General features: G+C 39.2%; 1 protein-coding gene across 1 annotated transcript in view; it reads right to left on the bottom strand.

Moving 5' to 3' along the window:
* Positions 1 to 1,120: 1,120 nt before the first annotated feature.
* The window catches only part of DPY19L4 (dpy-19 like 4), a 40,325-nt gene continuing 14,194 nt past the window's right edge, over positions 1,121 to 27,251 (bottom strand). Inside the window, 11 exon segments of the mRNA XM_068396185.1 lie at positions 1,121 to 7,704; positions 11,052 to 11,210; positions 11,529 to 11,661; positions 13,412 to 13,494; positions 17,126 to 17,182; positions 18,622 to 18,742; positions 19,862 to 19,981; positions 21,683 to 21,841; positions 23,643 to 23,716; positions 25,034 to 25,132; positions 25,222 to 25,353. Of these exon segments, the coding sequence (XP_068252286.1) occupies positions 7,540 to 7,704; positions 11,052 to 11,210; positions 11,529 to 11,661; positions 13,412 to 13,494; positions 17,126 to 17,182; positions 18,622 to 18,742; positions 19,862 to 19,981; positions 21,683 to 21,841; positions 23,643 to 23,716; positions 25,034 to 25,132; positions 25,222 to 25,353 (1,302 nt within the window). The 3' untranslated portion in view covers positions 1,121 to 7,539.

Raw genomic sequence — 27,251 nt, 5'->3', positions numbered from 1 at the left:
GACCTGCTAGCCACACTCTTCCTAATGCACCCCAGGATACCATTGGTCTTCTCCACCACAAGGGCACATTGTTGGCTCATGATGAGCTTGTTGTCCACCAGAATTCTCAGGTCCTTCTCTGCAGAGCTGCTTTCCAGCAGGTCAGCCCCCAGCGTATACTGGTGCATGGGGTTATTCCTCCCTAGGTGCAGGACCCTACACTTGCCTTTGTTGAACTTCATTAGGTTCCCCTCCACCCAGCTCTCCAGCCTGTCCAGGTCTCACTGAACAGCAGCACAGCCTTCTGGTGTATCGGCCACTCCTCACAGTTTTGTGTCATCACCAAACTTGCTGAGTGTACACTCAGTCCCTTCGTCCAGATCACTGATGAGTAAGTTAAACAGGACTGGACCCAGTACTGACCCTGGGGAATGCCGCTAGCTACAGGCCTCTAACTAGACTCAGCACTGCTGACCACAACTGTCTGAGCTCTGCCATTCAGCCAGTTCTCAATCTACCTCACTGTCCCCTCATCTAACCCACACTTCCTGAGCTTTCCTATGAGGATGTTGTGGGGGACAGTGTCAAAAGCCTTGCTGAAGTCAAAGTAGACAACATCCACTGCTCTCCCCTCATCTACCCAGCCAGTCATCCTCATAGAAGGCCATCAAATTGGTCAAGCATGATTTTCCCTTGGTGAATCCATGTTGACTACTCCTGGTAACCTCCTTCTCCACATGCTTAGAGATGACATCCAAACTGAGCTGTTCCATCACCTTTCCAAGGATGGAGATGAGGCTGAGCAGCCTGTAGTTTCCTGGGTCCTCCTTCTTGCCCTTTTTGAAGACTGGGGTGACATTGGCTTTTCTCCAGTCCTCAGGCACCTCTCCTGTGCTTCACGACCTTTCAAAGATGATCGAGTGTGGCTTGGCAATAACATCTGCCAGCTCCCTCAGCACTCTCAGAAGTATGCTAGTCTGGGTCACAGCAAAAATTGGAAAATCTGGGAACTATGTCCTAGAAACAGATTACAAAGCTACTATTTAGGGGGACAAAAACCCCAAACCAACAGTAATTTTACATAACACCTCTCAAACATTGATCATAATCAGAATGTTTTATACAGAGATAAACACTCACATAAAATACATATACACATTTTTATATACATCTATTTATATAGACATATAAATATAAACTCTAGTATATATAACAGAATATTTTGTATTTCACAGCTGGTAACCATGGTCTCAGTTTTGGATAAAGACAAGGAAAAGTACACAAACACCAACATATATTTCCTGGTGCCAGGAGGCTCCATTCCCATTTCAGCTAAGCGATCACAAAGCCTGGGTGCCTGAAGAATTCATGGGTAAACTTGAACACTCCAACATCAGTGCATTTCATCTTTTTAAAATTAAGCTTGTTTCCTGACTGGTCTAAAAGGAAGGAGTCTGATGAATTGTTCAAACCATTAAGGATGTAAATACATATTTTTTAGGTGCTGTATGATTGATTTTTGGAGAAGCACTTTACCAGATATTTCTATCATCTTTAGAATTTAGCTAAAAAAATGTCAAGGTTTTCATATCATTATATGGTAAATTATTACAAAGTAGTCTGCATTCAAAGATTTCACTCCTATTAATAATATCTTATAAAATGATGGAAGGCTCCAATATATGTAATCATGATCTGTAAAAATTCAAGACAGATGATACATTAGTTGATTTAAAAAAAAAAATCAGTAAGCATTTGATGTTGCAGAGCAATTTCTTTCCAGGTGACATGCTTGCTGTAAGAGGATCTTTAGGGAGAAAGTCAGAGTTCAATAATTTCATAGGAAGCACCTCCTATTTTGCCGCTCATCCTCATACCAGCATGTCTCAACAGGTACTGACAGTCAGCATGACATACGGATCCAGTCTGAGCAGGCTGCTAATCCTCAAGAGCTGTAAGAGTATTTATGCTGCCCCGAGACAGGTCTTTGAGCTATGCTGTACAGTCTTCACTTGACTGAAAATTGCATATGCAAATAATACAACAGAATACAAAAATCATTTTATCACCGCAACAGAAGAAGGAGGTTAATTCATTATGAACGACATGTTTTTTGTGAAAGGGTATCAGACTTCTCAAAAGAAAGCATAAAACGGTTTGTGTTCCAAGTGATCCATACTTTCTGGACTTGGCTTTTATTACAGTTTTTTTTTCACAGAAAAAGTTTGTCACAAGAGAAAAATGTTTACTGTGTATACATTAGTTTGATAAAAAACTGTCCAAGACAACAAACAGGATAAAAGGAATTGGATTCCTTAGATTTGTTATTAAATACCTGCACATAGATATGTCCATATGCCATATACCTGCACATAGATATGTCCATATGCCATATACATGACTGCTAAATGTCACTGTTAACAAGTAAAGCACCACCAATAATTCTTCTGCATTACTGAAGTAACAAAGTTTGAAACTTTGAAAGGCATTAAACACCCACCTCTTTCGTACCAAATAAACAGGTAACCTTAAACATCACTGGAAAGGCAGAATGACAGACATTTAACTGTGCTGAAGTCGCAAACATTGACAAATTACACATTTAAACATCTAGTTGAGGTACCAACAATTCAGAAGACCTTTAGGCATCGCTAGCTCTGCATCTGGCATAGGAAGAGTGCAGCAACATAATGATGATATTTTCTTTTAGCTGTACTGATGATGTAGAAATGATTACTAAAATAACACACACTGCATATTTTAGAATTTTCCCTTCCCCCCGCCCTGCCCTTAAGTTTTAAAAAGAGTACTAAAGGCGTGATTATGTTGAGGTATTATTTCACATGAAATATTGCTTGTGTTGGAATAATCTCAGCTTTTCTTTCATCCCTAATACCATAGTACTCTAGAGTCCACCTGCGTGTCAATATTTAGGAGATTTATGGATTCAACCACCATTAGTGATAACAGAAGTTACTCATTACATCTCCAAATCACAACAGTAAACCAGACACCTCTAAATGCAAACACAACACACATGCCCACACATTCACACAAACAGCCTACGCTTTCTCCTGTTAGATGTTTGGTTAAAGGATAGATTATACGTAGTTAACAGCAGTCATTAAGAAGTGTTTCAATGACAGCTTACAATCCCTACCACCTGATCTCGCAGCTCCTATTTATGTGAATCGCATGGGAAAGCTGATGAAGGGTCACAAGATTTGGACATTTGCAGATGACTTAGTGAAAATAAGGTGGGAAGAACAAGATTTGGTCCCTGAACTTCTACCTTTCAGTAAATAGTAATGCCACCAGAACAAATAGTCTGAAGAATTTTCAGTGTCTGTTAAACCTTTTGGCCCTCTTGCTTCCATATTTGTGTAGCTCCTCCTTAGCTCCCCAATGGAAATTGTATTTAAGATTGTATTGTATTGAATTGTATTTCCATTTACTTTGGAAGAAATAAAACCAGTACTTTTTTAACTAATATGAATAGAAGCTTATGTTCTGAAATGCCTTTACTTAATTAGTCTCAAATACCTCCTGGCAAATCTATCAACTGAGTTCAAGTATGTGGTAATTCAGGAAGTGAAAGAGCGTTTTTTTTAAGATGAAGACAAAACTGTACACGTCAGTTTAGCTGTGGCTTGGTTAAACTTTAAATCCACGAGACTAACGGTAACAGGTGAGTGCCTGAAAATACTATACTCAGTTTATTCTTTCACGGTAATTTTTTTGCATTTACTAAGATCAAGCACATCAGAAACTGGACATGTGAAGGAGAAAATAAGCCAGCAAAATAGCAACACAAATTGCCATGCAATTCTCATTCTTCCCAGTGAACAGCTGTTAGATGGCTGGCATACATCCGAGCTGCACCACTTACTACACAAGCATCCTCGGAGGCAGGAGTATTAAGACACAACTGAAACTCTAGAAATCAGAGGGACAGGAATTCAAAACAAAAAAAAATCTTCACAGAAAGAAACACAAACTGAGTTTTTTGTTTGTTTAATAAAAGCTTGCAAGGCACATGTTTCAACTGAATTGCAACATCTATAGCAAAACAGATCAAAATTTGCAAAACGTTCCCCCAGCCCTTTCAGGGAGTTAAACCTGTGACCTGGTTGAAAACCAAGCTAGGGCTGTGTGTACAAGTCTGATGTAATTATGCCCTATTATTGTCCTTCTGAGGGACATAATGAAACTTACTGTTTCCTTTTCACAGAAGGTAGAGATTAGAATAGACAATAATATTTTTGCTAATCCATAGCTGGATAAGAAATTCAAGCTTATCATTTGCTTTCTAAGATAAGATTCTTCCAGTCACTCATTTTAAAAGTTATGCCTTTTTACTGGAACAACAGCAATGTTTCCTCTACATAAAAGGCTCCTTCTGTTACTTAAGGCTGCTGTGCCAATGGTGCTGCAATACAATTTTCTCTAATATAAAAAGCAAGGTAAAAATCTTAAATGATTCTCCTAAAGCAGAATCAATCGAAGTATCAAGAATACCTCTCAAAAACCATGACAAAACTAATAATAACTATGTCACAGTTCAAATAAAGTTCAACATGTTCTTTTAAACATGCATAAAGGCCAACGTGCTACAAGATAGTTTTCTTCAGATGTATGGATGGCCTCGTTTGTGTTTTTCTTAACATCTGTGCTCTACACGTAAGTATTCAAACTAGGTTCTACGTGGTAACACATACATACAGCATTGGGGTAAAACACAACAGGCAGTCAAGGATAGTTAAATATTGCATCTTGGCATGGCAGTCTAAGGCATGAAGCCGTAAGCAATGCGACTTCATCCACCCAAGTGCAGTTGTAACTGCTACTTGGAATGCCTTATTGCTGCTATGAAATGGTATTCATGAATGATTAACTTCGGGAGAGTAAATGACTGAGACACAGACACATAATTCCTTGACAGTGATCCAAACAAACTTAACTTGTGTAAGGAACTCTCAACTTACTTCCAAATATTACATCTACATCCATACTAGCACGTACAGAGAAGGTTCCTGCAGGCCTGCATAGCTCAAGTTAATACACTAGCTTCTGTTGTTATATGGTAATTGAAAAGTCTGAAACAGTCCAGTGAAGTAAAATATACGCACTTGTGCATAAGCAAATAAGCGCAGACTGCATTTGGCCAGAGACACACATACACACTGCCCTCAACACATCGACTGTATCCCCAGAAAGGATATTTACTTCTAACGTGGAACTCAGTGATATTGATAAATGTTTCTCTCAGTGACCACATCCAGTATATTCGATGGATTTACCTGAACATTGGTTTCAAATAAAATGCTTAATTTAACATCTTGTCAAGACTCACAGGCCTAAAAATACAACTGAAAGTAAAAAACAGATTACAGACATTGACTTTTACAACAATAAAGCTTTTTTCTTTTAAATCACTCCAATAGTGATAATAGGTTTTAAAAAAATCTCAGCACTACCTGTTAGTGTAAAGTAAGGAAATGTATCTGCATAGAGCAGATAAGAATCACGCATATACACCAACATGCTGCAGTTCCTGATAATTTCAGAGTTAAAATCTCTGAATTTGCATTTTATCAACAAGTGCGGTAAGGATCGTTTTGCAGCTTTCACTTGAAGAACAGTTTGCAGATTTTGCAGTTGAAGGTTCATCCTATTATGCCAGATCCTTCATTAAAGACATCTGGGCTCCAAAGAATCATTCCCCCCATGCCTGATAGACTGGTCTCTGGGCCAGGTGTTACACTAATCCACAACTGCAGGTAACTCCTAACGGGTGAATAACCTCTTCCAAAACTTACGTCCTGGCTCTTTGTCCAGCTACACCTACATAAGCAAAGTTACTATTACCTTGTATTTGACTTCCCTTTCACAAGACCAGGATTAGGCCCAGAGTTGGAATTAAAGCATCACACATTCTCTTGAAAGTATATTAGCCAGCAACAAACAGGATGAAGAGATAATTTGTTAAGAAAAATAGTTGTAGAGGCAAAGGGGGTCATATCATAGAATCATAGAATCATAGAATCATAAAATGGTTTGGGTTGGAAGGGACCTTGAAGATCATCTAGTTCCAACCCCCCTGCCACGGGCAGGGACACCTTTCCTCTAGACCAGGTTGCTCAAAGCCTCATCCAACCTGGCCTTGAACACTGCCAGGGAGGGGGCAGCCACAATTTCTCTGGGCAACCTCTTCCAGTGTCTCACCACCCTCACAGGAAAGAATTTCTTCCTAATATCTAATCTAAATCTACCCTCTTTCAGTTTAAAATGGTTATCCCTTGTCCTGTCACTACTTGTCCTTGTAAAAAGCCCCTCTCCTGCTTTCCTGTAGGCCCCCTTCACGTACTGGAAGGCTGCTATGAGGTCTCCCCAGAGCCTTCTCTTCTCCAGGCTGAAAAGCCCCAACTCTCTCAGCCTGTCTTCATAGGAGAGGATATAGGGAAGACAAATTTTAGAGGGAAGCAAGACTGCAGAGTACTTTCCCAAATTTTCAAAGATCTCAGTGTTGCACAACTGATATAAAAATAGCTATGAGCAACTGTACTATTATTTATTAATGGTGGTGATTATAGTGTTTTAAATTATAGTTATGGCACTATCTTAATATAACAATCACATAATAAGTTGAATGACATGAATATCACCCATCCCTCCCCATACACACACACAAACATACCAGCACGCACACAGAGGGGGTGAAATAGAAGTGCAGAAGTCTCAGTAGCAAACCTAGTTGTCCTGCTACACTTGTCTAAAAACAAGCATGGCATACTGTTGTATACTGGCCCATCCTGATAGCTGCTAAGACACACGTATGCATATGCACATACACATTTAAGCATGGAAAAATCCTGAAGACAAGTTCTTTCCAAACTGAAGATCCGACCTTGTCAACTCCTACTGCTAGGTCCAAGCACTTCCACCAACATGTCTCTAACAATGTAGAGATCAGTGCGTTAATCTATGGAAGTGTTGTTTAAATAAAATCTTCTCTATTTGATTTACGCAAACACTATAGCTACACTTAAGATGTATGAATGTGTGTTTGATAAACATAGAAATGCTAACAGTGGAAAACAGAAAGAATTAAAACAACATAAACCAAAAAACCCAAACACTTACTTGAAAAGACTCGGGATACCAATTGCTTTCTTGCTAGAAAATAAAAGCTATATGACTTAAATGAGCTCTTTAAATAATTTTTCTGCATTTACTGAAGTCTACCCACATCAGCTCTCTAAAGTTAGAAATCTCTTTTACATGAAGATTAAGATGATTTTAATGGGAATGAAAATGCAAAAATGTGGAAGACTGTCACATTTGTAGAGATTGCAAAATTGACATATTTTCCCGTTTCCTTCAAGGATGGTATCTGTGTCTGTTGATCTGTAGTTCAGAGAATTCCAGTTCAGTAAAATAAAGCTGTCAATACACTGCTGTGCGCCTGTGTATCTGCAAAAATAACTTCCTTGATCAAAAGGAACATTTCCAACTGAATTTCATTCAATTCAATCGTCAGAAAGAAGCTTGCATGCTTTTTCACGACTGGAAGGATATCACAGTGTTGATTCTATATACAAAGTAGGATCTATTCCAGTATACCCGAGTAAAATAATTCACATATGGAGAATAGTTCATTTTGATTTCATGACAAAATCGTCCATATTTTGAGTAGGCATAACTGTCGCCTTCCTCACAAACCACCTGTCAGAAAAGGAGAAGATCTAATTAAAATACTGAAGATAAGTGGTTACAGAATGTAATTCTGTACATTTAATTTACTTCTGTATTCTGCAAATTTCATTTACAATAGACATTTGATTTCCATACTATACGATTCCAATAAGCTGAAAACATATTCCACTATAATTTGTTTAACCATCTAAAATAGCCTTGGTGAATGAATACCTTTGTCAGGATAGCAGACATTAAAACCAGGGTACTTTATTCATACCACAAAGAACAACGGCAGTGGAAATTATGCACACGCCCCATTTACCCAGTACTTCAAACCTGACCCGCACATAGCATACCACCTATGCAGGGAAGGAAATTCTCAATTACCTTTTCCAGGCCAAGTAATTTTGACATGCCTAATAAAGACTGAAGACACACACACGTATCAGCCTGTAAATTCCAACCAATTGACCTAGAAGCAAATTGCTTGTGCATTTCAGCATTTACTATCTGATATCCTTGAAGAAATCCCTTCACTACTCCTTCTGATGGCACAAGTTTACACGGGTTTAAAAAAAAGGTGCTAGGACAAATTAATGGAGGAAAAAAATCTATTGGTGGCTACCAAACACAAAGATATTTCCCCTGAGCTACAGCACTTCAGCAACAGACTGCTGGAAAACATCTTTGTCTTGCCCTATCAATAATTATATGCTCTCAGCCAGTGTCACAAACAAGGTATCAGACTAGGACTATAGGACATAATCCAAGCTAGAAAGTAATACTTACCCTCTTAAACACAGAAATTTGGAAAACACATCTATATAGACCCATCGACAGCATAACAGCCTGTCCACTCTCAGTCACTTTGGGAATAAGTAAATGCTGCAGTCTCCAACTACATATGCACTATCCTCCACTAGTCTGGAAAGCTTTGATAATTTTTCCAATATGACTTAGATAATTTTTGTTAGCAAGCAAACTGAGAGTTTTGTTTCAAAGCTTCCTGAGACAACAAACTATATCAACTTTCAGGAACAAACTATGTCAACTTTCTGAAAAAAATACTTTATTCCTGTTGGCCATTCTAATATTTTTTCTACAACTAGCATTTTTGGCATCCAGCCCAGTACGGACTCAGCCACAGACAGGAAGCATAAGTGATGTTCATTACTAGCGAACCACTCTTCTTCTAAAAATACTGAACACTCAGTTGTCTACATTTAAATGTATATACCAGTTGTTTTGTTACAGATTTAGATTACAGACATACAGCAGAACAGATTTTAACTGAAACTCTCATCATGAATCTTCTTTTCCCCTTCTTAATCTCTCTACTATAAATACGATAACCCTTGTCACTTCTACAATCCTAATTACACAAAAATAGTAAATTGCTGGTTTTGTGTACTGACAGTGCTGTGTGTGGCATTTATCAAAGACAGGTTCCTTGCATTGGTTCCTTACATTGTCTTTCAGTGTGTTTTTCCCCGCTTTGATTGAAATTATCATCACAACCAAAAGCTGCTCTGAAAAGTACTGGGAAGTGTTCCTTAGGATGAACTGCTGAATAACTGGGTACAGGAATTGAAGGAGGAAGAAACTCATTCTGATACACGAATCAAACAAAAACTTAAAAATCTGACAATAAAACTGTGCTGCTGAAGTTAGGATGAGATCAGGATTATGTGCGAGAAAGAAGCACGCAGGAAGCTTGGAGATGAGAGACGCAGGGGTATGAGGGAATGGAATCCTGAAATGGTGGTTAATTGTTCCAGCTGACATCCTAAGTGGGAAGAGGGAACAGGAACTTACTCATGCAAAAATGAGGCATCTGAGAAGAAATTGAGAGATAATGTGCTGATTATCAATGATGGAGGTTATTCATACACATACACTCTGTTATGGTGTAGTATATTGGTTACAACATGGAATAATCATGCCATACATCATTTTAGTAGCAAGGTACAGAACGAAAAAAGACAGATTTCGGCAACGGTAAGGAAGTTAATAGAAAAACAGAGACAACATGCTCCATGGATAAACTGGCCAGGAAACCTACAAGTGAAACTGACAGCAGTTGTAGATCCCTGGGGAAATTAAGAGAGTAATCCCCTAAAAACATATCACCCCTATAATTACTCCCCCAAATGAAAACAGCTACAGAAATGAAATGCTTACATTACAAGTTCTTTTGAAATGTGTACCATTGAAAGTACAGCTTATAAAATACCTAACAGAGACGAACAGCTTGGATTTTTCCCCAAGAATGGAATGTAAGACTATATACAAGAAACATATGTATCCTCCTTATTAAAAAAAAAAAAACCAAGCAAACATTCAAACCAAGGATTAACTTGGTATAGTTAATACACAACAGGCTGTAATGTCAAACAGATGCTTAAGTTCCTTTTCTTAGTCAGGAAACCAACTAAATTAAGCTAACCTGTCATTGCTTAGAAGTAACTGGTGACTCCTTCTCCCCTGTTGACCTGAGAATAAGCAACCAAACCCTAAGTGAGTTTACAGCCACTCCTGCCTTGATAAAGTTAAAACTTTTGCTGGATTCCCAGGAAGCAGATGAACAACTGGTAATGAGATCACTAGTCTAGTGGAATGGTGTCCCTGCCCATGGCAGGGGGGTTGGAACTAGATGATCATTAAGGTCCCTTCCAACCGAAACCATTCTATGATTCTATGACTTTATAAACCCCATCCCACTCCCTACATCAGCAGCAAGAGCAGCACTATCAGCATTCAGAACAGACATTGCATGGCAACGACTAAAGCAGCATTCGTGGGTATCTTCATAACTCTACTGTTTATTCAACCAATCTTTCTACCAGCTGTGGCTTAAACTATCTATTGGGGTGCTAACCTATCTGCAAAGCTGAAGTGAATAGACTTGTAACCTCAACAGCACCAAACAGGCTGTACTGAATTGAATGGCAGGCTGGTCCTCATCCCAGGCAGAGTTTTAGAAGAACTGAGTTTATCCATTTTAAAATTTCATCTTTAAAGCTAGTAAAGAATGCTCTGTGAGGCAGGGCTTTACTGCTTTTGTAATAACCTCTTCAGGTGTTACAGTCTTAAACATTTTTATACAGTTAAATGGTATTTAATGATTGCCAGAAAAGCAGCACAGCTAGATGATAATGTATTAGGAGGGATTAGGGCACTTAAAAGAATAGTATGGGGTAAGACTACAGGTGTACAAGAAACAGACAAAACAAAACTTAATTGATCACTTAAAATTTATGAGTCATTGTCTACATGTCAATTACAATCAGAAAAACAAGACCAGCATTATAAGATTTCTTTTTAAATTAATTATTTATGCATTCAAACATTCATTTTTTCTTACTGTTACTTACATGACCATTAGCAATATCCAATAGATCTTTAACTCTACATCCTCTTACAGGTCCCACTTCATTGCAAATTGATTCTTCAATAATCAGAAAATTGGCTTTGTAAGATGTGAGTATCTTATAAATATCCTCTGCTGACCTCTTTGAATAGATCTGATAAATCTATAAATTAAGAAAACATGTTAATGCAACGCAAAAATCAGTGATAAATTAAATACTTGGGGGTTGTGGTATTCAGAATGCTGCTCACATGTAGTGGGAGTGGCACCAAACAAATAATTTGCATTGCCAGGTGGCCTGGGTGGCACAGAAGAGCAATGCAAACGTGTGTGTCATGAGGAATGTTGCAAGGTCATCTTCTCTGGAACATTAACATTTACAGTACTCCCACACATCTCAATCAGGCATTTCAGTCTTACGTGATGGAACAGTGTATAAATCACTGATAAAACACACACATTTACGGAATTGGATACTCACATTTTCGTTTCTTTTTAGAAGATCATCATCATTATATAAAGGCAAGCTCGACACCATCCATCCGGTACAAAGCTTAATCACACCCATTAACTGTGGGCTGCCTGCGAACACAGCAGCCACAGGAGCCTGTCGTCTGCAAAAGCAACATCAACATACACATCTGAGTACAGGATGCATTTCTCAAAACAATGTTTTTAATTTTAAACTCTGTGTGAATCTTTTAAGGTGCCACAGTATGAATTGGAGTAGCTTCCTTGCCAGGAAAAGCTCAGACCTGCAGCAATATGGAGTTTAAAAGGACGGTCTCCTGCTGGGGCAAGGGCTGATAGCTGTTCTCCTCCCCTCCTTGCAATCCATGGTGCACCATTCAGAGTGGTCCTGGATGGATCAAACTATTCCTTTTCTGAATGATTGCTGACTTGTGACAAAACAAGCTTGGGAAGGAGGGTAGGTAGAAGGAGAAACAATGTGATGTTATCTTGTAAGGGAAAGATTTGATCTCTAGGACCATGTATTTAATCTCTAGGACCATGTATTTAATCATCTATGAGTAAATAGTGTCATGATACAGAATAACATCTACAGTAATTATGTTTCTGGGTTTGATTTTATCTTTTGACTATTCATATTCCTGCATTAGCGAAATAAAACAGTTGTCACACTTTATTACAGACTTTGGGCAACTCTTCCTGCAGAGAAAATTCAAAATAAATTCATTTTATCAGAGAGAAAATTTTAAGAAAATATACTATAATAATGACATTCAATCAAAATTCCAATATGGATATCTAAGTATATCCTTAAGAAAAAAAAACCTCCTTATTTTCATTAAAAATATGAACAGCTGCTACAAATAAGGGTAGTCAAATTGCTTTTAGCTGACTGAACCTCAATGCAATTCACCATGATTAATTATGTACTTGAAGTGTAATATATGCAGACTAATGTAAAAGCCATTATGTACTTGGCATTATTCCACTTGCTGCCTTTAAGAGCTACAGCAGTGACAAACAACATACACTACTATTAACAGAAAGAAGAAATTGTCTGGAACACCATCATTACCAGCCTTGTCTTTTCTGAAGATGAACAGGTTGACATTAAAGACTACATAAATACAGACAATAATATTCTAAAAAAAAATGCACTTAAAGGTAAGTAAGTTATCTGAACACATGGGATCTAACTTCCAGAGAAGTGCAAGTCCTAATGGCATAGTTCAAAGTTAGATTGAATGAGGTCAGAATCCGGTTCTGAAACTTTTGGTGAGAAGAAAAATATATCTGCAAAAATAACTTGACCCAGGCTTAGCTATGCATATGGCTCAACACAAACTACGTAACAGAGGTCAGCATTTGCTATGCCCTGCCCAGCCAGCCAGGTAAGAACCTTTCCTGCCTTCTGGTCAAAGAGGAAGTTTGAATTATACATGTTACACTGCATGTTTCTTGACTGAAGTTTCTCAATCCTCACATTCAGGCATTTCATTTTACTGGCTCGTGGACACAAAAATTTCTGTGTTTCTGTCCCCCATGGAATTACAATCAACATGAATCCTCTAATCTACTGAGAAGTCAGCGTGCGAAGACCCAAGTACTAAGATGTCCAACTTTATTTGGAAATTAGGTCTAGTAATGATACTAAACATGATTTGCTTGCATGTTTCAGGATCTTCGCCTCTTGTAATCAATGATAAATTCTTGGTTTTTTCCATGGGAATAATATCAAACTTCAAATGCACATTTCTCTTCCCATCTCCCCCTATATCACATAATGACTTAGCAAGGGAAAACTCAGATTGATAGAGGCAGCTCCACAAAATGCTGAGATAAAAATACCCTGACGTAAAGAAGTAAAATAGAAATGTAGGACTTCATACTTACTTTATCCATGTCATGAGTTCTACTGTATCAGGATCATAGAATTCTTGTAGTTCTGAAAGCTCTGTCATTATCCTAGGGAAAAACTGATGGAAACATGTTTTTGGTTACTTACAGTTAAAAAAAGATAATCTGTAGAGCATCTTGTTATGTTAAGGCCTTAAACCATGAAAATAATGCAACAGAAATGGATTTCATCTGAGTTTTCCCTCCTGATATTGGTATTTTTGTTTCAATATTTTGCAAAACACACTGTTTATACTTACCTGACAGCAGGAGACCTTCTCCAAAATAAGTATGTTCAACACAAGTTCTCATCTCTCTATTTTATTAGAATACTTATAATTAAAAAAATGGAAAACCAAAATAAAATTATATGGCAACAACATCCACTTTAACTGGCCTTACATGCATCAAAATCATAGTTCAGGCCTGGTGCGGCCGCATCTGGAATATTGTGTCCAGTTCTGGGTCCCTCAGTTCAAGAAGGACAGGGAACTGCTAGAGAGAGTCCAGCGCAGAGCCACGAAGATGATTAAGGGGGTGGAACATCTCCCTTATGAGGAGAGGCTGAGGGAGCTGGGTCTCTTTAGCTTAGAGAAGAGGAGACTGAGGGGTGACCTCATTAATGTTTATAAATATGTAAAGGGCAAGTGTCATGAGGATGGAGCCAGGCTCTTCTCAGTGACATCCATTGACAGAACAAGGGGCAATGGGTGCAAGCTGGAACACAGGAGGTTCCACATAAATATGAGGAAAAAGTTCTTTACGGTGAGGGTGACCGAACACTGGAACAGGCTGCCCAGAGAGGTTGTGGAGTCTCCTTCTCTGGAGACATTCAAAACCCGCCTGGACGCGTTCCTATGTGATATGGTCTAGGCAATCCTGCTCCGGCAGGGGGATTGGACTAGATGATCTTTCGAGGTCCCTTCCAATCCCTAACATTCTGTGATTCTGTGATTCTGTGATATGCAAATGCATGTACATAAGGGCACTGACCAAGAAGCTGACAAATCTGTCATGGTAAACCTGCTTGAGCAGGGGAAGTTGGACTGTTGTGACTTGATGGAAAGGTGCTGTGCAAGCAGGAAAGAAAAGAAGAAATTTCCTGAAAGATCATTATGTGGGTAATCTGCCCTGGACTTTCCTCTGACTTTTACTTCAATCACTGCAGTGAAAGAAAGTACACTGTACTGTACGAAGTAGGATATCTCAGTTTACATATTTGAAAAACATTTTGGGAAAAGGAGGGATTCTGGGAAGTCAGACAGAATGCTAACTCCTTGAGACCAGCCCAGATTGCAAGCCTGCACCATAGCTTTCCTGTCCTGTCAGGTTTGGGGGGTGAAGGAACAGCAGGTCCTTTATTAAGATGGTCAATTTTAGAATCATAGAATCATTTAGGTTGGAAAAGACCCTTAAAATGATTGAGTCCAACAATTAACCTAACACTGCCAAGTCCACCACTAAACCATGTCCCTAAGCACCACATCTACACATCTTTTTATTAAATACCCCCAGAGATGGTGACTCCATCACTTCCCTGGGCAGCCTGTTCCAGTGCTTGATAACCCTTTTGGCGAAGAAATTTTTCCTGATATCCAATCTAAACCTCCCCTGGTGCAACTTGAGGCTGTTTCCTCTCGTCCTATCATTTGTTACTTGGGAGAAGAGACTAACACCCTCCTCGCTACAACCTCCTTTCAGGTAGTTGTAGGGACCGATAAGGTCTCCCCTCAGCCTCCTTTTCTCCAGGCTAAACCACCCCAGTTGCCTCAGCCGCTCCTCATAAGACTTGTGCTCTAGACCCTTCACCAGCTTTGTTGCCCTTCTTTGGACTCTCTCCAGCACCTCAATGTCTTTCTTGGAGTGAGGGGCCCAAAACTGCACACAGTATTCAAGATGCGGCCTCACCAGTGCTGAGTACAGAGGGATGATCACTTCCCTAGTCCTGCTGGCCACACTATTTGTGATACAAGCCAGGATGCTGTTGGCCTTCTTGGTCATCTGGGCACACTGCTGGCTCATATTCAGCCATTTTTTAAGTCCTAGAGCCGTTTTGAGCGTTTATCTGAAGAAGGCATGACTAGAAGCTGGCCAGCCTTGAGGGGCTGGAGCATGTTCATGCTGTTGTAAATGTTAAGTGGAAGCTACTGGATGCCAGCTCATTCTGAAAACGATAAAGTTTACAGGTTATGCCAGACTAAACGGACACCTTACTTTGAGACAGCCATAGTGGACAGACAGCTGGAAATGGGAGCCTGCTTTTAACTGAGGAGTCCACCCCCATTACCTGGACAATTCAGCTGTCAAGTGATAGCAGTCTACAACCAGAAACGTTAGGGTAGCACAAGAACAGCTGCCATATGTTCCTATCAGGGCTGAAAGCTGTAGCAGTGTTGTTACACATATGCCTGAACTGTCCCCGGAACAGAAGACAACAGAAAGAGGAACCACTACTGCCACCCCAAAGAGAACTAGCTTCACTTATCAACCAGAGCCCTTAGAAAAATGTAGTTAGATGAGGGTCTATGCCAGATGGAGTTAGAAGGCTGCCAAGCAGAAAGATGCTGAGCTCTATGCTCAGCCATTTATAGCCACGGTAACAGATTAAGAGCCTCAAGGCATTTGCACTGTCCCGTTACTATTAACCAAAGTTTCCAAGCTCAGGGATGAGTTATGAACCTGGAGAGCAAACTGTTCACCACTGCTTAACAGCAAAAGCTGGATCTGCAACAGATTACGCCCTCTAGAGTCCAAACCCCCACACTGCTTTTATTAAAAAATCATCTGGAAAAGAATTATTTGGTCAACTGAACTAGTTTCCTCTATTGTAACAGATGTCATAATTCTTTTGAGCAACTGTAGCTTTTTTCAAGAGAACATCTATTGCTCTGGCAGAAATGTGTAAAGAGTCAGATTACATCACAACCAAAATTTCTATTATAAGATAGATGTTATAAAATCTGTCAAAATACTGTTGGTCAAGACTGGCTTTTATATTTGAACGTTTTTCTTATAAAACTCTTCAAACTAACTACTTTGAAGCTATGTCAGTATAGTAGAGGCTTATATTTTATGGGATATTTCCCATATTTTTTGCATTTATGGAAGTTTAAAAAATAATTTCCAAATACTCTTCACCCCAGTCTGTGACTTGCAATAAAGAACTAAGTATTTATTTTAAACATGGAAACGTCTGTCGCTTTTTTCCCCTGTATTGCAGTATATACATACGTCTACTCAGTGCTCTGCACGAAGGATTTAACTCTATTATAATTTGATGGGACCTTTTAAAACAGATTATTTGTGTATGGCCTCCCATAATTTTACTTCCATCTACCTCACTCCCTCTCACTAAAACAAGGATCGGGACAACACAGTTTTCAATATCCCAGGTTTTTATTTGGCAGTATTTTCTTTGTTGAGTTAGTGTATATATCCAAAGCATAATAGCTGAATATAATGAAGTCTTCATTTAAACACTGCTTAATTACAACAAGCAATTGTTAACAAATTAAATTGTCAAATACCTCATGCTGAAACATGTAAACAGTTTTGTTTAAAAAACAAACAAAACCTATTTTCAGTGGATGACAGCTTTTATTTCATCATATATATTTCATGTCACCAAGTATATTTCGTTATATTTGCTCATCATTTTGACTCATATTGTGCATACATACAAAACAAAAAACACAAAGGTACTTTTCTTACCTCTTTCCACAAGCTGAATCCAATTATTGTGGGAACTGCCATACTCAGAATAAGAGCCTAGAAGATACACGTTAGAAAAAATGGATTATGGACCGTTCTCCGTTCTCCAACCTTGGACTATCTGTTGATTCTGTTCATATAGTAGGCTACGTTTATGCCTGAAACCTTAGAGTAGGTGAAACTTCGCGGTCTTCTACCAGGCAAAAACTCTCTGCAAACATGAACTTGCCTAATTGAGCATGGGAAGAACTTATTTGACCCACGATAACTTTACCATCAACATTAGGGATGGTTAATTGCTACTCAAATAACAACGATGCAATGTGTATATGATGTAGGGAGCAGAAGAAAAGTAAACACCTCACATACAAACACAATGAGATAATCTGAGAAAGGAAAAAGAGTACGAAACGAGCATTTCAAACCTCTGATCTTGTTGATGCTTTTGTTGAGATTAACAATATTGATATGCAAAACCCAGAAACTCATTCTTCAGCACACCATCATTCTAGCTGATACAATGTTTGCTTTGCAAAAGGAGAAAATAGCTCAGGTGGTACAGGAAACATTTGGTAAGGAGTGCACGAGGCATACGCTTGATAAAAAAGCAGGTCTACATAGCAGAAAGCATGAGGTATATAAAGGAATGTGTTTACCATGTACATGAACATATCGTTACTCCTTGATTGGAAGAACAGTCATTGTTTCAGATGTAACAGTGTATGGCATTTTCACAAGTGACATAGGAACAAATATTTCATAGTTAAACAGAGATTCACTATAAGCCTCTCAAAATTAAGATAAGTAATATCCTATCTTTATTTAATTAATAAAGCAAATGCACAAAGCTGCTAAAAATCGCACAAAGCAACTCTCAGCATATTGAGAATACAGCTAGGGTTGGAAGTGGGGGAGTTGTTCGTACTGTAACACAAGCTCATCTTCAATCGCAACACTTCTCTATAATGGCCACACATGAACAATTCTTATGCCAAGTAATTCCACTTACTGTTTCTTATGAAGCAGCTTTACTCTCAGCAATTAAATACACCTAAGTACCACATTTTTAGCCTGATTTCCTAGTGAAACAAGGCCTATATCGATGCTCGCCTACATGCCTGTACTTTTTCTCCTGTACTCCTCCTAAAAAGCACATGACCGCCTTGGCCAATCTCAACTAAATATGACAGAGACCTTGAGGTCTCAAAGATTTGTTAAAAGAAATTAAACAGATAAGTGAGACAGACATGAAGACAACTCTGCTTCTTAAGAGGAAAGGCTGTAGTGCGAATACAACTTCATCACCAGGTACCAGAGAGCACGTGAAAACGTACTATTAAGAACGAAAGACACAGAAAAAGCAGACTATGAGATCCACTGCTCACAGAATTACATGTTCTTTTAATGGATTCTTCTATAGGTCTTAGGTAATTCTTGTTTGAAAAGTTACATACTTGTTAGATGTAATTCTCAAGACATTAGCAACAGCAACTCACCAGCAATATTGGATGCACAGCTTTCAGTCGAAGCCACTTAAAAAGTGTCATCCAAAGTTCAGGAGAGCACACACCAAATGCAGCAAGCATGCAAACATAAGGCGTCCATAGATATTTCATTCTGAAAAACATTGCAATAACTTAAGTTGGGACTCTGCGCATGCCTGTGTATTCAAGCTATTTATAAAAACATTCAGATTTTTTTTGTATGTCAAACACAGTCTGGATGTTCAAGCAATCTGAGAACAAATTTGATGGCATTGAAGAGTAAACCAAGGAAATCTCTAGCAGAAGAGCAGGCACCTGATTATCTGCTGCAAGATGCAGGAGCAAGATCCAAGGTCAAAGATGACAAAATCCTTCACAGAGTTCGGGGGAGGATGAAAGAAAAACAAAGAGACTAGTAAAGTCACTTGGCTGTTGCAGTTTTCCAGCCAAGTAAGGATAAAAAGCAGCTATTCAGCAAAGCTGTACAGACACTGTACTATAAGGGAGTTCCTGAAGAAAGGAAAGGAAAATATTTAATAAACAATTTACAATTTGCTGGTATTGTCTGCCTCTTAAGGATAGACTAGTCAAGTTAAGACAATTACATGGTAACACAACAGTCTGCTCACTTTCAGAATTTGTGAATATTCAGATTTTAGGACGATGAGCGTAACACAAACACAAGTCTACGACCTTCAAGCTGATATAGCCAAGAGTCAAGATTAGAACAATAACATCTTCCAAACATTAGCTTCTGTAGCTTTAAGGACTAATACAATACCTTTGAAAATAGTTTTGCTACTGCTTTAACATGTCAGGCAAAGGTATACTTCATGCTAGCCTAGAAACAAGAAGATGGATAAGAAATCTTCCATGTCCCACTATTCCAGAACATACGCTGTTCATCAAAACACTACTCAAGACCTTGCTAGAATACAATATTAAAAGAATTACAGCACAGTTCTACATTTAAATACCATAAAGAAAGTGATTAAAATTTGCTTCAATTAATGTCTTGGATTTTGGCTGCATTAAAGCTTGGAAAACACGTTAGAGAGACCAAGCACAATTCATCATATACCTGTATCCAATTTATAGTCAAAATGATCTTTGTTCTCTCCCCTACTAACTAGTACCACTATATGCCAAACACATTTCTGAAAAGGGGTGAATTTCAAAGGGGTGAATGGTGCATCATGTCCAGTTAGGAACTCTGTTGCTTTCAAGAGAGATACATCAAAATCAGACTTACCCTTCCAAACACATCGCTAGACAACCAAGTAAAATTGTGTGAATTACATGATAACCTATTTCTGGCCTCTCTCCAATTCGACCATCCTCAAGTTTAACTGTCTCTTTCAGTGGTTCACCACTGCAGTTGGAGAAAATGAGACATCACTTAATTCAGACATTATCTCAGGCAAAGGTGCCAATAAAAATACTTTTATTACTGTTAAGTCAGCAGTACACGGAGATCATTCTGTGTCATATTATACAATATTGTTGCACTGCTTATTTGTTTTCTGTACTTCTTCAATGATCTATCAGTACCTGCTACCCCTTGTTTTAGACTGTAACCTTTCTGGAGCAATGGCTATGAATTAATACAGTGGGATCACCACCTATGACTGTAAATCCTATTTTAAGGTAATTCAGCAACAAGAGACAGTCTAATTTAAGAGCAAGCACACTCCACAAACATTAGATGAAGCATGCTGTACATGCTTTCTAACTAAGTTTCTTCATAGCAATTGCTTGGTGAAGAATTATGGAACTTGTAGGATGATAATTGTATATGGAATGTATATACCATTTTATGACAAAGTAATACAACAAAACCAGTTTTTAGTCACATTATTATAAATTCTAGTAATATATTGTAAGTAAAAATCATAACAAAAATCTTACAACAAATGTCTTTCTACAAATGAGATAGCAAGGCACACAACAGATAACATCTTATTCTCCCATGATGTGGTTACAGGTTCCAATTTTACAATAAGCTTCCTCATGGCAAATGGAAAAATATTTGAGATTATTAACTGCTTCAAAATAAAACAAAAAAAAGTTGGGGGAGAAGGTTTATTTTAAGCTTTTCTTTAAAAAGCTGTTGGACATACTGGAGTCACTGCTCATTACAAAGTAGTAAATAGCTATTTCAACCACTAGCAAAAAACTGGAAGTTTGTTTCATTGTTTTGAATATACTATCACACATCCAACCTGACAAACATTTTTATTCACAGCAGTACAATCTTTATCTATTAGAAGTCTTGGTCCTTGAAAAAATCCATTGATTTTTGCTGTAGACAAGTGAGAAATTGGCCCTAATACCTAAGCAATTATACCATTCATCTTCTACCAGGAAGAGATAATTTCCTAGCCGTTGACTTTCCAATACAAGTTACGCTAGTATCTACAGTATTGCTATTCTTAGTCTGTGAACAGACAACTCCACTACCCCTTCTCTCAAGGGAACTGTGAATCAATGTGAAACTAAAAATAACTGAGTCAGCTTTACTTCAGCTCTGTTCTGAGCAGCAAAGGCTGATGGACCTTATCACAGTAAACAAGAGCTTTAAAAAAACCCAACCAAACCAAAAACAGTGAAAATCTGAAATCCTCTCAACTCCAACCATCTCATCCTTCACAGTATGTAAACTTGGGGGAAAAAAAAAACCAAACCAAACCCAAAACAAAGAAACAAATTCTCTAGCAACAATCAGATAAGCTTGGTGTTGGAGGGGGAAAACAGACAAAAAACCATCTTTCTCCCTCCCAATGGGCAGAGACATAAACACATCACAAAACATTGGCCAGAGCTCTGCAGAAATTGCACCCATGGGAAAAAAAAAACAATGATAACTCCCTGTCTTGACTGGAGGGATGCTCAAGAAGCTCGTCACTAAAGGACTTTCTTTAGGAGCCTCTGGTGGGCCTTTCCACTGGTGCTCAAACCCAGGCAAGTTCAATGGTGCAACAAACTTTGGAGCAACAAACATCATGACCATTCACTTAGACATCCATGAACCTCGTATTTTTAACTTATTTTTCAGTATAAACAAGTTACTTACCAAAATCTCCTAAAAATGACCTGAGTTACAGAAAAAAGGCAGATAATTAATACTAAAATATAGAAAGGCAACAGTGATGACTGTGTTAGTCGCAAAAAAAAGTCTTGGGAGGGTGTCTGAAGAGATTCTTGACAAAGGAGCCAATTCATTGTAAAATTCCTAGTAAGGCAAAAACATCCCATTAAAAACAATAACAATACCGCACAGATTAGAAAAAACCCCAGCACACAACCAATCACAGTTTAACCTACTCATGTCATAGGAAACTATTTGAAATTCATCTTTGAAAAGATATCTTTTTATCATTTGAAACCGCTTTGCAAGTACTCTTTAGAGTAACTGTCAAAAGCTTATCTTCCAGAAAAGAATCTGTGATCTGAAGAGACCAGACTACAACTCTCTTATATCACAAAACCCCAGCCTCCCATATAACTCCATTATGGGGACCACAAAGCACTTCGTTGTCACAGTAGATTAAGATTTTAGAGATATTGATGCAAGAAGGTATGCTTGTCCTCATTCCAAACACGGAGATTAAGAAAGGAAAGTGGTCATCTGAGATCACAAACAAGCCCGAGGCATTGCCAAGAATAGAATCCTTAATGCTGAAATTCTAGTTCTGTAGCCGAACCCGCTCGATCGTTCTTCTTTCTCAATTAATGAGCAGAAAGATTATATACTCTGCCAAGAAGCACTATCAATGTGTATTCTCAATTGGAATTGCTGCAGCACGTGATGCCATGAATGCATTCTTGTCTTATTTTGTTTCACTTTCCTCCATCTTCTCTTTTTCTTTTCCCGCAAGGGAAGGCTAGAGAACTGAACCACTTTCAATTAGACAGCATTAAAGATTAACAGCTGGGCATGTCCGAACTGGCCTTAAAAGACAGATCTTCACGCTCTTGTGCTGCAAACCATAATTCCAACCTACAGTTACACAATTTCTAGGCGTAGCTGCACCCAGTTTGTCTCAATCACTGGCTTCATTGCAGAGTTCGACAGCCTGGAAAGTAAGACGTAGCAAGTCCCCAGGGGAAAAAAAATGAAATCCGTAATACCTGGTAGCTGAATAAACTGAAACCCTGACCAGAAGCAGTCCTTTCTTTTCTTGCAAAACACTTTGGAACGTGCATGTATGTGTGTTAAACAATGCATCTTAGTCAACGTCATTATACCTTGTCTTCCAAAAATTCCCCAACAATTTCAATTATGTGTGATGTCGTTTTCCAATTCTTGCCCCGTGAAGCAGTTTTGTAAGAGAGATGCAGTTCCCAGGAGAAAGTCCCAATTCCTGCACAGAACTGCAAGGGTTGGCTTGGGTCCACGAGGTGTCTCAGTCCTTATCAGTATTCCATTTGAAGTTTTCCAAAACATCTGTAGCCATGATATCTTCTTGTAGACCAACACCCAACTCTTTACACATGCAAACAGTTCTTAGAATCGCAAAAATTCCCTCTGACTTTTAAGCTGTCCCTTGTCCTAATTTCTTCCAAAACATATAGGGTTTTTTTGGGGGGTGTTATTCTTACAAAACTAAAAACAAAACCCCACAACCTAAGCCTGTTTTGAGATAGTATCGATAGTTCATGACTCTCGTAAGAGCCCTTTCTTTTCCAGGCTATAAAAAGTTAGTACCACCACCTTTACCCTATTACCTTTGCTTTCAAGTCTTATTAGAAACACTAGACAGGGTACAGAAAGTTTTTTCAAAAGAAAACAAAAGTCTATGAAAGGCTTTCATCCCAAGGCATGAAAAATATTGAGGTGCCTCAGAAACCTCAAAATCCTAAGTAAATTCTGTATATGCATCTTTTTTTAATTCAATCTTAAACCAGGGGACAAATAGAAACTGTTTTCCTAACTCCTCTATAAAATTCTCACACCACTGAAATTTTATACTTCTCAGAGCAGTTTTGGAAGTTCAGATATCTTAGAAGGTGTAAAGAGTTTAAAAACTTACTTAGTTGTGTTTAAGCCAAGTTTTACTTCAATGAACTTCAGCAAATGCTCATTTTCTTTATGAGGAACAAACATCTGAAAATTAATTTAGCAGAGAAAAACCTTATCAAGTGCTGGAAGCAGCTTTCGTGTAGTCACTTCATTCAGATTACAAAATGTCAAGGAACAAGCAACTATTCAAGATTTAGGTAAAACTAACAAATTGGATTAAGTGTGCCAGTTAAGGTACAGGTATAGTATTGTAAATCTTCACTTAAATGAATCTATCTTTTGGGTTTCCTTGAGAATATCATTCACATAACCACAGAATGTTAGGGATTGGAAGGGACCTCGAAAGATCATCTAGTCCTATCCCCCTGCCGGAGCAGGATTACCTAGATCATGTCACAATTCCCTTAATTTCATTCATGCACCCTAACACAAAGGCAAGTGAAAAGCTGTCAACAAGTTGTCAAAACACTACTGAGCGGTATAAAAAGGATCATGAAAAATGGACGTAACTTACCCCCAAGCAAGCCAAAGAACATTACTTTTGGCTCCACTAAACAATAGGACTGCAGCCTAGCAAAAGTTATGAGCATTTGTAATCATCACATAAATTGTCTGAGCAGCCAAAAGTTCTGTGTACTGTCTATGTAATTTAAGTCATATTTTTCAAGGTTAGGTTTTATTTTCCTGGAGATACAGCAAGGCTAGCCAATCTGAATGGCACAAGAAAACAATCAATTCTGAGCATTCTCTCAAACTTTTTAGGTTCACTAGGTGCGTTATTTTTAAGTCAACACTGTTAATTAATAGAACCAGAGTGAGTTAGAGACATAGAGGAAAAGCACAATAAATGATGTAAAAGGCTAGAGCCAGCAAGAGGGAGTTGCTAATCAATATAAAAGACCCCTAAAATCCTACTGTGTAATCTCAGCTCCTAGCTGACTCCTACACGAAGTGAAGGTCTCTATTCCCATGTTCTAGTTGAAATTTAATTGAAAATTAACATCTACCCTGAGAGTACTTATACCTATTCCTGCCTACTAGGTCTTCTCCATGCACAAGAATATTGTTTTAATATTCAGACCAGTTCGTATAGGCCATACAAATTATAACAAAAACCACTTTTATGAAATAGCTGAAGTGTGATTTAAACAGTATTTCTATATTATGCTTTAACCTCAACCCAAAAGACCAAAACCCCAACAAAAACCAGCCGCTTGAGTTGTTAAAGACTTTACAGATACAAAATTATTCAATTTTTGGTACTCCAATTTGCTATGAATTAAGCTATGAACTCTCAGATCAGTAAGATAAGCAACACTTCAAAAGATTTTTCCAAGATACATCTGCAACTTTTCATTTAGATTTTTACAATTAAAATCACTTTTTACAGAGGAATCTTACCTTCAGTAAGAAGTTTAGTGTCACTGTTACTGTAAGTACCAAATAAATGTACATTATTTTCAGCAATCTTGACATAAATGTACCTTTTTTCATATTCATCTGCAAAAATATTTTAAGAATGTCATGTCATTTGAAGTTCAGTTTAAATAATAAGAACTACACTTGGAGTTAGAGGACAGTCTAGTTACCTGAAGGCATCTAGAGAGCATTAAAGCTGCTACAAGACTCAGCAATGGTGACAGTACTAAGGCTGAATTTTCAAACTGCAAAAGGTATCCCAAGAAGAGAGAAAACAAGTAGATTTTGTATACTTCATGCACCTGTTGAAGAAATAAAATAAAACACAATAAAATAAAATTACAATGGACATATGTCTTGCTTTTTAGAGCGGTAGATCACAGAATCACAGAATCAACCAGGTTGGAAGAGACCTCAGGGATCATCGAGTCCAACTGTTGCCCTTACACCACCCTGTCAACTAGACCATGGCACTAAGTGCCATGTCCAGTCTTTTCTTAAACACATCCAGAGATGGTGACTCCACCACCTCCCTGGGCAGCCCATTCCAATGTCTAATAACCCTTTCTGAAAAGAAATTCTTCCTAATGTCCAACCTGAACCTCCCCTGGCAAAGCTTGAGGCTGTGTCCTCTTGTCCTATCGCTAGTTGCCCGGGAGAAGAGGCCAACTCCCACTTCACTACAACCTCCCTTCAGGTAGGTGTAGACTGCAATAAGGTCACCTCGGAGCCTCCTCTTCTCCAGGCTAAACAACCCCAGCTCCCTCAGCCGTTCCTCGTAGGTCAGACCCTCCAGACCCTTCACCAGCTTGGTCGCCCTCCTCTGGACTCGCTCCAACACCTCAACATCTTTCTTGAAGTGTGGGGCCCAGAACTGGACACAGTATTCAAGGTGCGGCCTCACCAGTGCCGAGTAGAGAGGGACGATCACTTCCCTAGACCGGCTGGCTACACTATTCCTAATAGAAGTGAGGATGCCATTGGCCTTCTTGGCCACCTGGGCACACTGCTGGCTCATGTTTAGCCGGCTGTCGATCAGCACCCCCAGGTCTCTTTCCGCCGGGCCGCCTTCTAACCACTCTTCCCCCAGCCTGTAGCGCTGCATGGGGTTGTTGGGGCCGAAGTGTAAGACCCGGCACTTGTTCTTGTTGAACCTCATGCCGTTGGTCTCGGCTCATCTATCTCACCTGTCCAAATCCCTCTGAAGGGCCTTCCTACCCTCCAGCAGATCGACACTCCCACCCAGCTTGGTGTCATCTGCAAATTTGCTGAGGGTGCACTCAATCCCTACGTCTAGATCATCTATAAAGATATTGAACAGCACCGGCCCCAGAACTGAGCCCTGGGGAACACCGCTAGTGACCGGCCGCCAGTTGGACTTTGCCCCATTCACCACCACTCTCTGGGCTCGGCCATCCAGCCAGTTTTTAACCCATTTAAGAGTCCACCCATCCAAGCCCTGGGCAGCCAGTTTGTGTAGGAGGATGCTGTGGGAGACAGTGTTGAATGCCTTACTGAAGTCTAGATAGACTACATCCACAGCCCTGCCCTCATCTACTAAGCGGGTCACTTGGTCATAGAAGGAGACCAGGTTGGTCGAGCAGGACCTGCCTTTCATGAATCCATGTTGGCTGGCCCCGATGCCCCCATTGTCCTGCATGTGCCGTGTAATGGCACTCAGGATGATCTGTTCCATCACCTTGCCTGGCACCGAGGTCAGGCTGACAGGCCTATAGTTCCCTGGATCGTCCTTCCGGCCCTTCTTGTAGATGGGCGTTACATTTGCTAATTTCCAGTCAGCTGGAACTTCTCCAGTTAACCAGGACTGCCAGTAGATAATCGAGAGTGGTTTGGCAAGTTCATCTGCCAGTTCATTACTCTGGGGTGAATCCCATCCGGGCCCATAGCCTTGTGGGTGTCCAACTGGCACAGCAGGTCACTAACCGTCTCCTCCTGGATTACGGGGGGTTCACACAGCCCCCCGTCCCTAACTTCAGGCTCTGGGGGCTGAGTCTCCTGAGGACAACCGATCTTGACATTAAAGACCAAGGCAAAGAAGGCATTGAGCACCTCTGCCTTTTCCTCATCCCCTGACACTACACTACCCTCCTCATTCAGCAAGTGGCGGAGGCTCTCCTTGACCCTCCTTTTGCTGTTGATGTATTTGTAGAAGCTTTTTTTGTTGTCTTTGACCATAGCA

The sequence above is a fragment of the Nyctibius grandis genome, chromosome 3 (assembly GCF_013368605.1).
Source record: "Nyctibius grandis isolate bNycGra1 chromosome 3, bNycGra1.pri, whole genome shotgun sequence".
NCBI classification, from domain to species: domain Eukaryota; kingdom Metazoa; phylum Chordata; class Aves; order Nyctibiiformes; family Nyctibiidae; genus Nyctibius; species Nyctibius grandis.
The sequence above is the reverse complement of the archived record's forward strand: the minus strand, read 5'-3'. Positions and strand labels throughout refer to the sequence as shown.